Source organism: Corvus cornix, chromosome 1 (assembly GCF_000738735.6).
Source record: "Corvus cornix cornix isolate S_Up_H32 chromosome 1, ASM73873v5, whole genome shotgun sequence".
Lineage (NCBI taxonomy): Eukaryota > Metazoa > Chordata > Aves > Passeriformes > Corvidae > Corvus > Corvus cornix.
Genome location: NC_046332.1, coordinates 108101044 through 108116593, shown reverse-complemented (window position 1 = coordinate 108116593; position 15550 = coordinate 108101044). Strand labels below are relative to the sequence as shown.

At 33.6% G+C, this 15550-nt stretch overlaps 1 protein-coding gene across 9 annotated transcripts in view; it reads left to right on the top strand.

Moving 5' to 3' along the window:
- Positions 1 to 15550, top strand: part of DMD (dystrophin) — a 1178400-nt gene that overhangs the window by 587000 nt on the left and 575850 nt on the right. For all 9 annotated transcript variants that reach the window (XM_010394528.4, XM_019282745.3, XM_039551931.1 and 6 more), the window contains 2 exons: positions 706 to 900; positions 9005 to 9177. In XM_010394528.4, coding sequence (XP_010392830.2) covers positions 706 to 900; positions 9005 to 9177 — 368 coding nt within the window. The remainder of the gene's footprint in view (positions 1 to 705; positions 901 to 9004; positions 9178 to 15550) is intronic.

The window sequence follows — 15550 nt, the reverse complement described above, 5'->3', positions numbered from 1 at the left end:
AACATTCTGGGATGTCTTTACATTTGGTGTATGCATGTGCTTCTAGAATAGGGTGTCTATTTCATATTTTTCCAGATTAAAAAAAAAAAAAATTAAAAATTCCTAACTTCACAAAGAGGTGTGTTGCTGAGTTTTCTTTTAGAAATAAGAATGCATTAAAGACCTTTCAAATCACAAAATTCCAAATTGTACTTTCTAGTTTGAAGAGCATGTTTTTAGTATAGTGTTGAAAGTACAGAGTTGACATATTTGTTTTGTGTTGCATTTTATTTAAGGAATCATGTCTATTATACAAGTCATTTTACTCGATACCTTGAAATTATTTAGTATTTTAGACTTGGCATGCATGAAATTTCTTAATGAAGGACAGATTTTTCAAGAGGTGTGATGATTTAAAATGAAAGGGCTAGCACTAAAATCTCAGTAACACCATAATCTCAGCATACTCTTGCATTTCCTATCTGCATTTCTTTGGAGAGTAGAAGAAAAGTTTGTACATTCTTGCATGGATTAATTTCAGTACCTGCCATTTCAAACACACAAGGAATATGAGTGGTGTGTGTCAGAAAGCTCAGATATTTCCTGCATTTTTCTTTGGAAGTTACTTTTGATTGTTTCTGGGTTGTGAACTGGAAATTGCATTAAGTTATAATTTTTCTAGTGTTAAGAAACTAAAGGAAGCATTCTGTTGTATATCTGTACTAGCAAACAGTTCGTGAAGATACAACTTTTATGATGACTGAAACTAGGACTGTGGAAACCGTTCATGTGCCTTCTACATACCTGGCAGAGATCCTTCACCTTCTGCAAGCTTTGTCTGAAGTGGAAGAGCGCCTTAATTCTCCTGTTCTGCAGGCTGGGGATTGTGAGGATCTCTTCAAACAAGAAGAGTGTCTCAAGGTAAGATGGAAAGATTTTCTTAGCAATGATTAGATTACATCACTTTGGGTCTTCTGTATATTGACAGCCTGTACTCATCCTGAGACATCTGTTCTACAAGTGCTAAACCACTCTCTGTGATGTGTGCATATATGGATGTTTGTCTGTGGGGGCACACTGGGGCAAAGTAGCAAAACACTGAAGTGTTAATTTATTTTTGCCTATTTAACCTGTATTTGGAGGACAAGGTCATTAGGGTATCTGCAAATTATGTCCTTGAATGGGAGAGAAAGGATGGCAATGGCCACACAGTATATTTAAAAATAGAATTGGTGGTTAAAGGTTTGTTTGTCTGTGGATAATGGAAAAAAATTCTTCACTGAAATGGGTTTTAAGGATTGAAACAGGCTCCCCAGGGAAGTGGCTGAGTTACCATCCCTAGAGTTATTTAGGAGATGTGTAGATGTGCCACTTGGGGACATGGTTCAGTGGTGGACTTGGCAGTGCTGGGTTAATGACTGGACTCGATTTAGGTCTTTTCCAATCTAAATCACAGAATATTCTGAGTTGAAAGGTACCACAAGGATCATGAAGTCCAACTCTTAAGTGAATGGCCCGTGCAGGGATTGAACCCACAATCTTGATGTTATTAGCACCATGCTCTAACCAGCTGAGCTCATCACCTAGTGGTTAAATTATTTTATGATTCAATGATTGGTAAGTATAAGTTATTACTAAGTAACCCTGTCCACACCCAATCTTTGGTGCTTTATTTTATTGTATGATTTTTTAAATTATTGGAACAGGAACAAAACCAAGTAAAATTTAACTGTTGCATTCAATGTTAGAACCAAAAACCTTGAGGTCTCATTGGGTCTGTACTCCATGTAGTTATTATTTCAGTTTAATTAGCTAAACAGTGAATATTGTCCAACAGTTAGATAATGTGGTTAAGAAAAATCAAATTTTGTATTGTTAGTATGACTTTAAATATTACTGTGTGGTTTCTTCAGTGCTTGAAATATTGCTGCCTGTTTGTTCAATACTTGCAACAGCAAAATCCTTTGGAATCGGTGGAATTTTTCCAACACAGAATTGACATAAGAAGAGAATAAGATTAAGTTGTAAGTCTAAGTAGATGAATGAGTTATCAGCTTTTGCAGAATAATGTTTGTGTGAGGAAAGCCTTGTAAAAAATCATGCTCAAGTGCTGTATATAATTATAGCAATTCCAAATTGTCATCCAGGATGAAGAGAAGACTACATTTCCATTTTCCCGTGATTATTTAGGGAAAGGAAATTTTTTTTAAATACAGTAAATATTAGCCTAAAGAGGCTGGAAATTGCCTACAGTCAGCTATAAGAAAGAAGCTTAGAGGGAGAATCAGGGCAGTGGCTCTGGCTATATGCTCTGAATTTTCCTCTCTAGGAATCCATTTATCTCTTTCCAGGTCAGAGGATATGTAACAACACCATATCCATATACTGCTATTAGCTTCTGTAAAATCACATCTATTCAAAATTTTTATACATTCAAAGATATTATATATTTTCAGCATTTGTATACACACACATATGCACACACACAAATATTCTTATTAGCTTGTGAAAATTAGGGTGTTTTCCGTTTCCTAGCAAGGCAGTAGAGCTGGGTAGTGAAGCATAACAGTGAAGTGTTGGATCAAAGGAAGCACAGAACTGGTAATAGGATGTCAATCAATAGGTGTCAAATACCAGTAGGCTGTTTCTTTTACCACTTCTGATTTAGTACCAGTAGATTAAAGTCAGTCTGAATATTGAAGCACAAAACGTGCCAATCTAATTGTCATTCTTCATTTGAAACAATCCCTTCTGCACAAAAAACCTGGACTATGTAAATCAAGGCTAATGAGCCCCTACTTGATCCTTGTTAATGAACTTTTGTTCATGAATAGATTGGATGGAGAAACAGTGGTCTACCTCAGGAAGTTTACTGGGAAATGACTTCCTTTTTGTTCTTCTTAATGCTTTACATGTGGGCTAGCTTTATCTGATTTATATCCATAAGTAATCTGTTCTTCACCCACATATATTTGGCATTATTGGAGTTGACACCAACTTTAATAATACTGATTACTGAGGTTACAAGTAAGTACTACCATAGGTTTAATTTAACTGAACTATTAAATTGTTATGAGACACATTTGTGGGCACAGTTCCATCTTCCTCCAAAATAAATCTCTTAGAAGAGGCGAATGTGTCTTGCACAATCGTGGGCTTTTGGAAGGGTATAGGTTTGATCTGAGCCTGCTTAATGAATATTTATTTCCAGGGAAAAGCATCCATCATTGCCATTATCCTGCAGTAAAAATAGAAAAGTAGTGCATAAATTGTTCAGCAGCTGGTTGGGAAAGGTTTGAAATTAAATTGTCGTTGATTTTTTTTCTCTGACAGATTTGCATGAATCAAATTACAAAACTGTCATGAATAGCGCTGTGTTTTAAAACTGAGATTTTTTTTTTCACTCTCATTCAGAAAGAATCCATTTTAATTAATCCGTAAAAGGAAAAATAAGTTTATTTACAAAGAATATTGAATACAAATTAAAAATTGCTAATATTAATTGTCATAGATAATTCAAGAACTAACTTTTTATATCAAAGGCATGTGAAGTTAGTAAAATATGAGGTTTTGCAGCAGAAATCTGGTAGCTTCTAACATTTAGTAAACTGTAATACTTTAATGAGCACTTCAGTATATCTGCTCAAATCAGCTCCTAGGAATGTTTTTCTATTCATTTTGAGCTTTAGGGAGTGGAAAAGTCAGATAGAGAAACCAAATCTTGTCACTTTATCTCATAAAGTGAGCACTGCAATGTGTTCATTATCCCATTACAAGGTCTTTTGAATACTAAGACATACATTACCTCAGCTTTTCTTTATCACTGTACTGACATATTTAACAAACAATTTAAATATTACAGTTCTGTCAGTGATGAAACTCGATTGTACAGAAAATTGTGCTTCATAGATTGATGGATTAGTAAAGTTGGCCTTATGTACTCTCAAAATAGGACAACTATTGTTATAAGCACAGACATTATTTCTGCCTGCCACTGATGATGTTCATATTGATGGAGTTCACAATCTTTGAGCTACCTGTATGGAATGGGTTGTGATTACAATGGATTTCATTGCATGAACAAACATAGGGATAAAATGCCTTCAGATTTTAGCTAATTATCCTTCCTTGCAATTGATGTTTCAAATGTTTCCTAAAAGTGAAATTAGTGGAAACATTTGCAGATATTCTACTTAGTATGGTTATACTGTTCATACTAAGAGCAAGTTTTCCTGTGTCATGACTATCTCATGCAAGCTACTTGACTTGTTTGAGTTCCAGATTATTCACTGGGAGATGTATATGCTGGAATAAATACACTGATTAACCAGAGAATAAAACTAACACATATTTCTCTTTGCTAACATATAGGAAGAGTGTGTTAAAATGAAGCAGTATACCTGGAATTTAAGAAGTCTAATTTATAACCATATATGAAAAAGTTGTTAGCAAGATTTTTAAGGATCACTGTCATAGTCATGGCATAGTTGTGCCTATTCATTACTTAATTCTATTAACTTTGAATTCAAAAATTATTTCCTGAGGTTACTTGCATTCTATAATTATACTGCAGACCTGCAGTAGGGCCCATACATATTAGTGTTACTTTTATTATTTTTTAAAATTATTCTTAATTTTGGCAGGAACATCTTATTGTAGCATATGATTATCCATTTAGCTCTCATATTTTTCAATGATGTAATGGTTTTAATATGGAAAGCCATCTGGCTCTGAGGAAGAGATTTCTTATATATGTAAGATATATGTGTATCTTGCATAATCACTCTAACAATTCTGTTTCTAGATCATATGTTCTTTTGTACTTCCCATAGGGCTTTTATTTAGTTCATTAAAAATTGGGTTGTTTTCCAGGTTGTTTTTTAAATATAGATATTTTAATGCTCTGATTAATCTTCTTTTTTTCTCTTCTTTTTTCCTTTGGTAATCCTTCATCTACTGACACATAGAGCACGTTTTTTGCACTGTTTTCTACCATGTCATATTTCAGAATATAGGAATTTATTGTACACATCACACATCCATGATTCTGGCACCTAGAATCCACTTTCGAAATGGTTTATGAAGCCAGTAATACCCATACCAGCTATTGTAACTCATAATTCTATACAGCTTTTAAAATTGTAATTAATTTGTGGAATTTTTCCACCTGTTCATGGCTAATAACAACTGTGCTGTTACTGGGTTTCATGTTGGTACAAAAAGCATGAAATAGTGTAATGGATCTGCTATACATATAATTATAAAACGTCATTCTACAAATGTTTGGAATGTCAAAAAAATGTATTTTTAATTTTACACATTGGAATATGTATTTGGTGTGCACTAAGTGATTCTTATCAAGAAGTTTCGCGTAATGTGAAATTCAGAGTGATTTTCTGCTGCAGCTCAATAAAACCCAATTAACCATAACTTAGAACTGAGTGTGCTCACATGCACTCTCCAAATAGATCTGACAGTAACACTGCGCTTGGTGACAGATTTGTACACAAATAGCCAAGGAACTGAATTTTTACAGGAAGTTGTCTTTCTCTGGCAGATAAAGACAAATTCCACGTAGTGAAAATGAACTGGGGCTTGAGTCTCTAGCACTCGGATTTCTCTTTTTAAGAGCAGTGAGATGGATCAGTCCCTAAAGGCTACTGTCACTTCAGTTGCTAATGATTTTCTGTTATCTTTTTTTTCTAAAAAATTAAAGCTTCGTACACCTCTGTTAACCATGTTACAAAATCTCCCAAGGCATTGTTGATAACTGCTGTAGATCATTCTCTTCAACATGAAAGATAGATGGGGAATACATTTGAAATATATAAGTGTACACATGCATATATACACGGTTTCTCTATCTTTTTTTTTTCCTTTTGGACATTTTTATACTCATTTACAGCACATCATCTATATCAACTTGTTCTGTCTGTAGCAGCTGTGCTTTAAACAAAAGCAAAAATCTGACATAGAAATTCTGTACCCTGTTCATAGACCACTAATTACATTAAGGTATATATCACTTACCAATTCTGAAGTGCATAGATGCATTTTGTCTATTTTTAATATTTAGAAAATTGTTCTACTTGGTTGAAAAAGCCTACAATTTCAATGTACATAGGCACATATATTACTCTTCATTTGGTTGCTTAAACATGTTGAACACAAGAAGTGCCTTGTTGGGTGGCTCAGATGAGCTGATATTCAAACCTAATGAAAAGAAGGTCACTTCACTGGAGTGCTTAAATATGTCCTGGCAGCTTATAACATTTCAATTACACTTTCTCCTGTTCTTTAAATATGCAAATTTATAGTCATGGATGAGGTTTTGTGAAGATGCTGCTTCCTTATATTCATGGGATATAATGGAATATTTAGACGCACTTTATGTCTTTATCATCTAATATTTCTTACACTGAGATTAATAGCATAGAATATCTGAATTATCCGTGTCCTGAGGATGTAAAACAAAGACTTAAGGAGACCTGAGTAAGGAACACAGAGTGTGAGACATTTTTCTGGGAAAGTCAAATGAGGTTTGTTGAGTAATGACACACACCCAGCCAACTTTCACTCCACATGATAGATTGCTGACAAGGAGGAAATCTGTACCTTATTGTGACTCATTCCAGAGACAAGACATCTACCATTCTCTTTTGATTTATAAATATTCATTTAGTCTGCTAAATGTAAGTCACGTTTCTCAAGACCTAAAAATTCAAATTATTATTCATATGGGGCTTTATGGAATGTATTTTTCTTTTTTTCTCACAAATAGCATATTATAGTGCTGGAACTTTAGGAACACAGAATATGTTTTATTTTGTTTTGTGTGGTGGTTTTGTACGCAATTATTTCGATGCATTGCCTTCACATTTACGTAAAGACTTCAAGTCCTATATTTTACAAAATAATAAATGCAGTGTAATAACTTTAATTAGTTAAAAAATTACAACCATATTTTTTCACTTCAAGAGTTATTCAGATTTTTTATTAATTTCTTCGGGTTTTTAAAATATTTATCCAGCAGTTTGGAGGAGAAAACAATTTGGATAAGTATCCCCACTTCCCTGTTGCTTCCTATTAGTACTACCAGTAATACACTAATACATTCTGTCATACCCATGGTTCTAAAAAACTGGTTTTAAGTCAAAGTCATTACAGTAGAATAGTAGAACTTATTATCTAACCATGAGATGGTGTGGATTGTGTGTTTATTAAAAAAAAAAATAAAATTAAACCCATTTGTTGAATCAGAATTCATAAATGCTGAACAAAGAGGAAATTATAAATACAATCTACATGGATATCATAAAAGTTTCTTTATTAAGAAAAAAACCAGGAATTGCAGGGTTGGAATCCAAGTCAGCATTTACAGCAGGCAAGTATTAGACTCCAAGAGTTAAAGAAAGGCAGGAGAGAGAGAAGGCCTCACTACTCATGGACTGGGAAGTGCTTCAGTTTGGTTCAAACTGCCCATGAAATGTGTCCAGTTTATAAATGACTTTCTAAGATTAGCAACTCCTTTCTAGTAACTACACATATCTCTGCAGCTTTGATTATACTACATTTTATACATGGAAGGTTACTAGTAGAGCAACACTTTAAAACCAGAATCAAAATTATTATGGTTTGATGCAGTTTTAACATGGTTTGATAGTGTTCAGTAAATTGGAACAAATTGAAAATTACTATTTTGTTTGATTAAAACCTGGAAAAAAGAATGAACAACCAAAAAAACATCAGCATTTCTAAGCAATGGAGCAGAACAATGATAGGAAAACAGTGGCAGATGGTTAAAATATAAGCCATGGTAAAAAAGTTCAATGACACACCTGTTACTTAGGAATTTAGGATAACTCAGTTTAATATGCTCTGAATTTTATCTTCAAAATATTTTCTCAGTTTCTGTTTTTATCCAGAAAGCAGTTGTTCTGCATTTTTTTTAATTAATTTTAAAAATTAAAAACACTTCCTCAATAAGTAGTACAGCTTGGCTGTATATATCATATTTAATTTTAAAAGACTATTAAATACTTCAAAAATAAATAACTAAAAAATATTTAGAGAAGGGCATGTAGAAAAGACCTTAATGAGAAGAGATGAAAGTAATGAGATTTTTGGAGATGTAAGATTAATTTGTTTAAATTAAAAGTTACTCACTTTATACTAAAAGACATGGATTTTTGATTCTTTTTTCCTTCTAAATTGTTGCTGAAGCTCTGTGGTATTCCATGTCTAAAGCTTCAAATATTAAAGCTATGATTTATTTAAATCAATGAGTGTGAAATTTCCTTTGCTGAATGTCTATCTTACATTTCTTTTGATTCACTTGTATAGATTGCAAGACATTTGTTTATTTCATTCTAGGAGACTTGGATAGTGAAAAAGAAACCCATTATTTTTCAAGTTTAACCAAAAACCATCAAGGGACATGCTTTTTTTCTTTACTGTCATGTCCCAGGGACGTGAGATTTTGCAGTGTAATTTTTGTACCAAGTTTATGCTTTTTGCCAACCAAGTGAAATTAATGGCCAATATTTTTGGTTTGCCAGATCATTGTTTTTGTGTCGGTATTAAAGATTTTCACCCTGCATCTTGCTCAGTTCTTCTGCAACTCCTCACAGTGATCAGACTGCACACCACAAATTCATCTCAGTACCTCAGCAGACTCCACCTGGGATTGCAGGGCTCAGGCTTCTTTCCTGGTGATTGCTCCAAGGAATGGTTTCTGAATTGGGAAGTAAAGGGAAATGAAAGGTCAGGAAATGTAAATACTGACATGCAGAACTTTTGAGTCAATAGCACTTTGTTTCCCCTCCTCACGTTCCTCAGATATATTTCAGTCTTCAAAGAAAGGATGGACATTTAGTTATTATACCAGGTTATTGTAAAATTACTCTTATTATCAATGTTATTGTTTAATTAGTATTTTGTACTACCTTCTTTTGCTTATGAACAATTATTTGTTATTTATAAAAACGATGTTTTGTTTTTATTTTTTAAAATCTTGATATTACAGAGCATTAAGGATAGCCTGGGGAGACTGCAGGGTCATGTAGAAATTATTAACAACAAGAAGACACCGGCTTTGCAAAATGTTACACCAAAGGAAGCAGAAAATATACAAGAAAAGCTGACTCAACTTAATTTTGAATGGGAGAAAGTTAACCAGATGTACAGGGACCGACAGGCGTAAGTAACTTACAAAACTTGCTCTTTCTGATGGCCTTCATTAGTATTTCGCCTACTGTTGATGATTGGGTTTTTTTCTTCTTTTTGTGGGAGTATGTTTTAAAGTCACAAACAATACTTTCTTCTAACTAAGCGTAGAGCATTTATATAGAATTTTAATTTAATTTGTGGGCATTTTTGTAAAACTGAAAATATTTTGACCAGCTATCACTTGCATTGGACCACAATCTCACATCATATTGCAAATATTCTTATATCATTATAAATGATGTACATTTACCCTGAGATAGTTTTAGGCATTTAGTCCTTTGTACCTTTGTTATTGATTTAAAAATTTGAATATGTGATGCCTGCATTAGAGTAAAACCCCTTTTGACTGAAGAGGATTTATGAGTTTGAGGAGCAGTTCTCACTTTAGGTCTAATGAGCATAGCTAGAATTGTTAGCAGCTCTAAATTCAGCATCGCCCTTTTATAAATATTTACGTTACACTTTATACAGCAAGGCTGGACAATCAGGAGAAGTATAGAAAGGCATTAAAATTATCATAAAGCTTTCATCTTCTATGATATCATAGAATTTTCTTTTCTACTGGTATATTGTTCTGATGTTGTAATCTGGAAATCATACACTAAATATAGCCAAACCTATCTAATATTTATGGCATGGTTCATGTTTAGGAGCACTGCAAAGGCTAGTGCCCCAGTAACTTATTTGTACTCTGTAGCAGGTAACCAATGTGTTCCAATTTTGGCATTGTGCAGTAAAAGACAGGTTTATAGTTCCTCCTAATTTCTTTTTTTTTTTTAGATGATGTATCATATGTTACTGGCAGTGATACATTACTTGCTATGATTTATGAGATATACCTTTTTTCCAGCATGAGTTTAAGAATTATGAATTTAAGAATTTAAGAGTTAACAAATAACTTTGCCTTAGATAAAAAGTCATAGTTTCAAGCATTTGTTGAATTGCCACGGAAAATTCTTTGACAATTCTTCTGAGAATGAACAACAATAATCTGATAATGAAAATCGTTATATATATCACTAGTTCCATTTATTAAAACTTTCCATTCGTAGGAATTTTACAAAATTGGCTCTTCAGGCAATGCCTAAAACTTGCCATTAAAAGTTTTATTTGATGTGCCACCTCAAAAGACAATAGATTGATATCTGATAGAATATCACTTTTTGCACTACATATATATTTGGAAATATCACTTAGCTAAGAAAATGTTGTTAAAAACTTTGTCATTATTATACAAAAAATTAGCTTGATGTATACACAATTATTGCATTTATGATAGAATGAGGTATGATTCTAAACGTGTAAGCAGTAACTGGAGGAAAAAAAATACTTAATGTGGGTTTAGCCTGCACTGACTTTGTTCTACAATCCAATCTTTGGTAACTTTTATGTCTTCTTTGTTTAGAAATATTGGTAAACAGCTGTCACTTTGCAGATTTCTACAGTCATATTATTTCCATTGTCAGCCAGTCACTAGCTTTGATTCTAGATTCCTGGAGGGAGAAGAGAGTAAAGCTTAAAAAGAATAATAATCAGAGAGGTTAATAGTAAAAAATCTAAATCAGTAATCTTTGTGTCGTCTCTGCTTTGTCTCAATATTTAAAGTGTAAGAAACTGAGACAGATTTATAATCTGGTAAGGTTTACAAATTCTTCTTCTATGCCTGTTGTTTAGTTGATTTTGTTTTTTTCAAATAGCAAGTCCTATTCTGGTGTGGTAAGAAAAATCTTTGTTAGTCACGATGCCATGTACAAAAATGAAGGATAAGTTAGAAAAGAGACTGAAGAAAATCTGCTCACACAGATAATAAGACCAGGAGACATTTGGTGTTGTGCTTCTCCCAGAGGCTGGCTTTTCCCCAAGTCTTACTGGTTTGGTACCCCAAGCTCTGAGAAACCTTTGGAATCTCCTTTCCCTAGAGACTGGCTTTACCCAGCCTGTTACTGTTTTAGTATACCAGTCTCTGAGAAACCTTTGGAATCTCCTCATAGCATTTTCTGCCACTGGTGCATAGCAAGGACAGCAATTTACTGTTAGCTGAAAGTTTGTACTATCATCACTAACACTCAATTATCTGTTATTTAGGCTATAGTGGTATTTAGCCAGCAGCAGAAGACTCATGAGGCGAAATGAATTAGTATTTTGAGGTCATCAGATAAAGGCACTAGAGAATTGTAAAGTATGATTACTGTCCAGCTGTCTTTTGGCTGGGTGACTTACCCGTTTTGAGTATGATGGACAGCACCTCAAGGTGATGATAAGCTTGACTGCTATCTGATTCACTCACCTTTCTTTTTCTTCTAAATCTTTTGGGTTTGGCGTCAGTCTTATTGGGTAACTGTTTAAGAGGTTTTGTTTGAACTGTAGATGATCCCTACAGCTTCTGCTGTTTTGTGAGGTGCATTTGGACTGCACATGAATCCAAGGGATGAGGTGAAGGAGGACAATATGGCCTTTAGGATTTTACTTCCAGCAGTTTGTGTCTGTAAGGAGTGAAAATATCAGTGTAACTCTGCCCTTGAGACATGGGTGAATCTGTGTTTATGAGACATGCTATTGATGATGATGCTTAAGGACAGTTTTGGAATTATTGGAGCTGTCTTGCTTTCAAGGGAGCGTGTCTAAGTGAACGTGATATTCCATGTTTGAAAGGTACCAGAAACAAATATACTGTAGCTATGATCATTTCTGCATATTGGTTTTATGAAATCAAAGGCTTGTAATAACGTGGAAATTATTATTTAAATAAATAAAAAGTCGACTATCACCACGGCAGATGGGAGAACAAAGCAACTTTCCCTACCACTGTCATTACTAGCAGAGAGCATACTCTAAATCTCATAGAAGCCATTAGAAACCTTCACGTTGCATACTTTTGTGTGAAATTGATTTCCTAGAAGTCCTGATCCATATCTAGATACTCTGTAATTAACTCTAGAGTGAGTTCCCTTTAATTAGAAATAAAAATAGATTTTCAGTTTGCTTTATAGCAGAGCCTGCACCAGTTTGACAGAAATACACTATGAATGGTAAGCACTCAAATAGCTTTACAAGTGCAGTTCTACAGTATTTGAAAACCTTATTTCACATGGTTACTTTAGCACGTTTCCTATATTTAAATAACAGTTTGTATTGTACTTACTGTAAGATAACAGGCAATATTTCATTAAAAAAATTAAGCAAAAATGCCACAGTCATCCTAGAGTATTCTTCCAGTGGCTTTAGAAACCTAGGATGAATGCAAATTTTTACTCTTTCACAAACACAGTGAAACACTATTCTCCACTTACTAAATTTTTGAGTCAAACCTATATCTAAGCACGGTTCTTTGACAGATGTGACTTCCTTTTCTGTTCCAATTAATTTCAGAACATGGTAACTCATTGTGTTTCCAACAGGTAAATGGGAGTGGCATCATCCTACACCAAATGGAATTTGTTTCCTTGGTTTCAGTTTCATGAGTGCAAAGCAAACTCCAGGAAACAGCAGTGGCATGATTTGTCTTTTGTGAGCTAAAGAGCAATTTATGATTTAATTTATAACTTCAATCTTTGCTTGATACTAAATTTTTATGTTATCTTTTCCAACAGTTGTATTAAGACAATGGAATCTGAATTTTGAAAGGTAAAGTTTCAGTGCCAGGAAGAACAGCCATTCAGATGTCGTAGCTTTTTCCTGTCCTTGTACCAGAATTTCACAATACTCTTCCTTCTTTCCAGCAGCTTTAGATACTGGGTTTTTGTATTAGTCATGATTGTGTAGGAAGTGACATTAACACCCGGTCCCTATGTATCTTAAATGAGAACATGTAATTTTTGGGAAAAAGAACCACAATAGAAGATAGACTTTTAAATTACTGTCTTATATAACTTTTTATCTTATCAGCATACCACTGGTGGAAGCTCTTGTTTGTCTTTTCAGGATATTGTCTTCCCAGGATATTTATGCCTAAGTCTGGCTTCTGTGAACAAGAGCTGCCTAAAAATAATCCTCCTAAAACTGCCAGAAATCACTGAATCAATGAAGTGCAAGAAGGTTTTAAAGAATAGATGTTAACTTAAAATATTTTGATAGGAATTGCAAATGAGAATAAAAAGAAGGAAAAAAAAAAGGAAGAAAAAAAAAGGAAGAAACACAAGGCAGAAAAATTATAAAAATACTCAAACGAATATAATTCAAAAGCAAAATACTAAAATTTTACAGATATTGTAGACCTTGAATATTTTTGAATCTGTTTCTTGATAATGAATTAAAATTCTAATGGATCTCTCATATTAATGTCAGGCAACTAATTTTTGCCTTTTTCATGTCTTATTTAAGAATTATCTTCCAGGGCATACATTATAGACTATATTAATGCACATCTAATTAATCTCAATTCCACTGAAAATGAAATGTTGTGAGAGAATGTGGTAAAGTTGGTACCAGATATCTTTAGAAAGTGTTTCTTGATAATTCTGAAAAGCAGAAAAAGTGATATACCAATCTAATATCAGAAAAGATAGCAAATCCATAAAAATGATAATAAAAAGACATTGACCACTTTATAAAATTCACAAACAACTAGCAATTTTTATAGTAACAAGAGCAAACAATAAAGAACTAGTTAATAGGCTTATATTAAGAATTAGTTTGATTTTTGGATAACAGTACAACTGTCAACTTTTTCTGAGTAACCTTAAATTAGCTGTTGATTAGCCTGGTAAGGCCTAAGGAAAAAAAATTTATTATACATAAAGAATTGATTCATTGTCAGAGAAATAATATTTCAAAGACCACATAGTAGCAGATGTCATAATCCCTTACTGATATATTCTGTTGAGAACTAATCAGATCCGTGGATAAAGGTATTAGAAAAAAGAATTGAGATACATGAATTTTTCAAATATAAGTAACCTGCCTATGTTCTGAATTACTGCAGAACCAGCAAGTCTTGAGGACATGCCTGTCTGTGGTATCTGAATCAGATCCAGCTTCTGTGCTCTTCTTGCTTAGTAGAAATTATAGAGATATAATATCAAGACATCTGCATTCAGCCCAAGTGATGTACTGAGAGTATAGACACCTTTTCATAGTATATTTTCTTGGAGTAGTATCTGTAAGCAACTAACAAGTGCAAACCCAGGTGTTAAAATAGTGAGGAAATTATTTTATTGAATATAGATTTCCAGAAACATTTAGATACCTCAACCCTTCTTTCATGTCCTCAACCTCTTACTTCAGAGCAGCCCAACTCTCTCTCTCATCCCATGCCAATCTTGTATAGATTTCTCATTAACATTCCACTATAAAACCATGCTTAGTTCTGAATCCCCTTGTGACTATTCATTATACAACTATTTAACCTTGAAAACCATCCAAACTGAAACCAAAAGATAAAACAAACACATTTAGAACCTCTAAGAAAATGGTTTTGTAGCCTTACTGTCATATCTATCTTAAGGAACATAGAATACTAGAATTATTGCAGGTCACTCTTTAATTTTAATTAGCTGCCTTAGGGAGCTGTTTAGGGTATTCATATTTTCCTTCCCAGAGTTTCTCAGTTGGGGATTTCCAGTTTCCATCTGTGGCACCAACAATGCTCTGCAAACGTGAAGTCATTGAAGATACAAGTCATGTGACCTATCTTTAGCTATCCAAGTTTTAGTTATCTATTTTACAGTACTTGTCTACATTCTTTCTCAAATACTGCCATGCAATTCTTTCACAGGTAACTGTTGCACTATATGTAGTGTGTCCACTGAGTCTTCAGGGAGACCAGACAAGATAAGACTAGAGACATTAATTTTAGATAGATAAAATTAGGGGAGATTTATCTTAAACTAGAAATTACAACAAAACAATGCAGTTTCATTTATATCTAAGCGTGTTGTTATATATCTCTTTCACTGAGCCCAGTCAGCATTTCTTTGTACTTGCTTTTACTCTGACAAAGTGAATGACAGAAATGAATGTTAGCTGGCTTTGTTTCAGTACAGGGAGAAAAGCAACTAGTGGAAGGCATAGGTATTTTAAGGGAAAGTGAGAAATAGTGGCTGTTCTCTTATGAAAAAATATCTACTAACATATTTCTGTTGAGGTTTTAAGTCTTGTTATTAGAATTACCCTTGGCTCAGGATTCAAGGTGAAAATGAAAACCAGAACAGATTAGTTCATCCCCAATGAGAGAAGAAAATTATTTCCTTTCTAATGTTAATCTCAAAATAGCTACTATGCCTTAGTTACATGCAGGGTAGGGGTGTTTCTTCTTGCTTTCTTTTACAGTGACTCAAATTGTTCATTTAGATTTTGAAAAGGGCAGCTTATAATGCTTACAGCCAGCATTAGTTGTTAATTTATT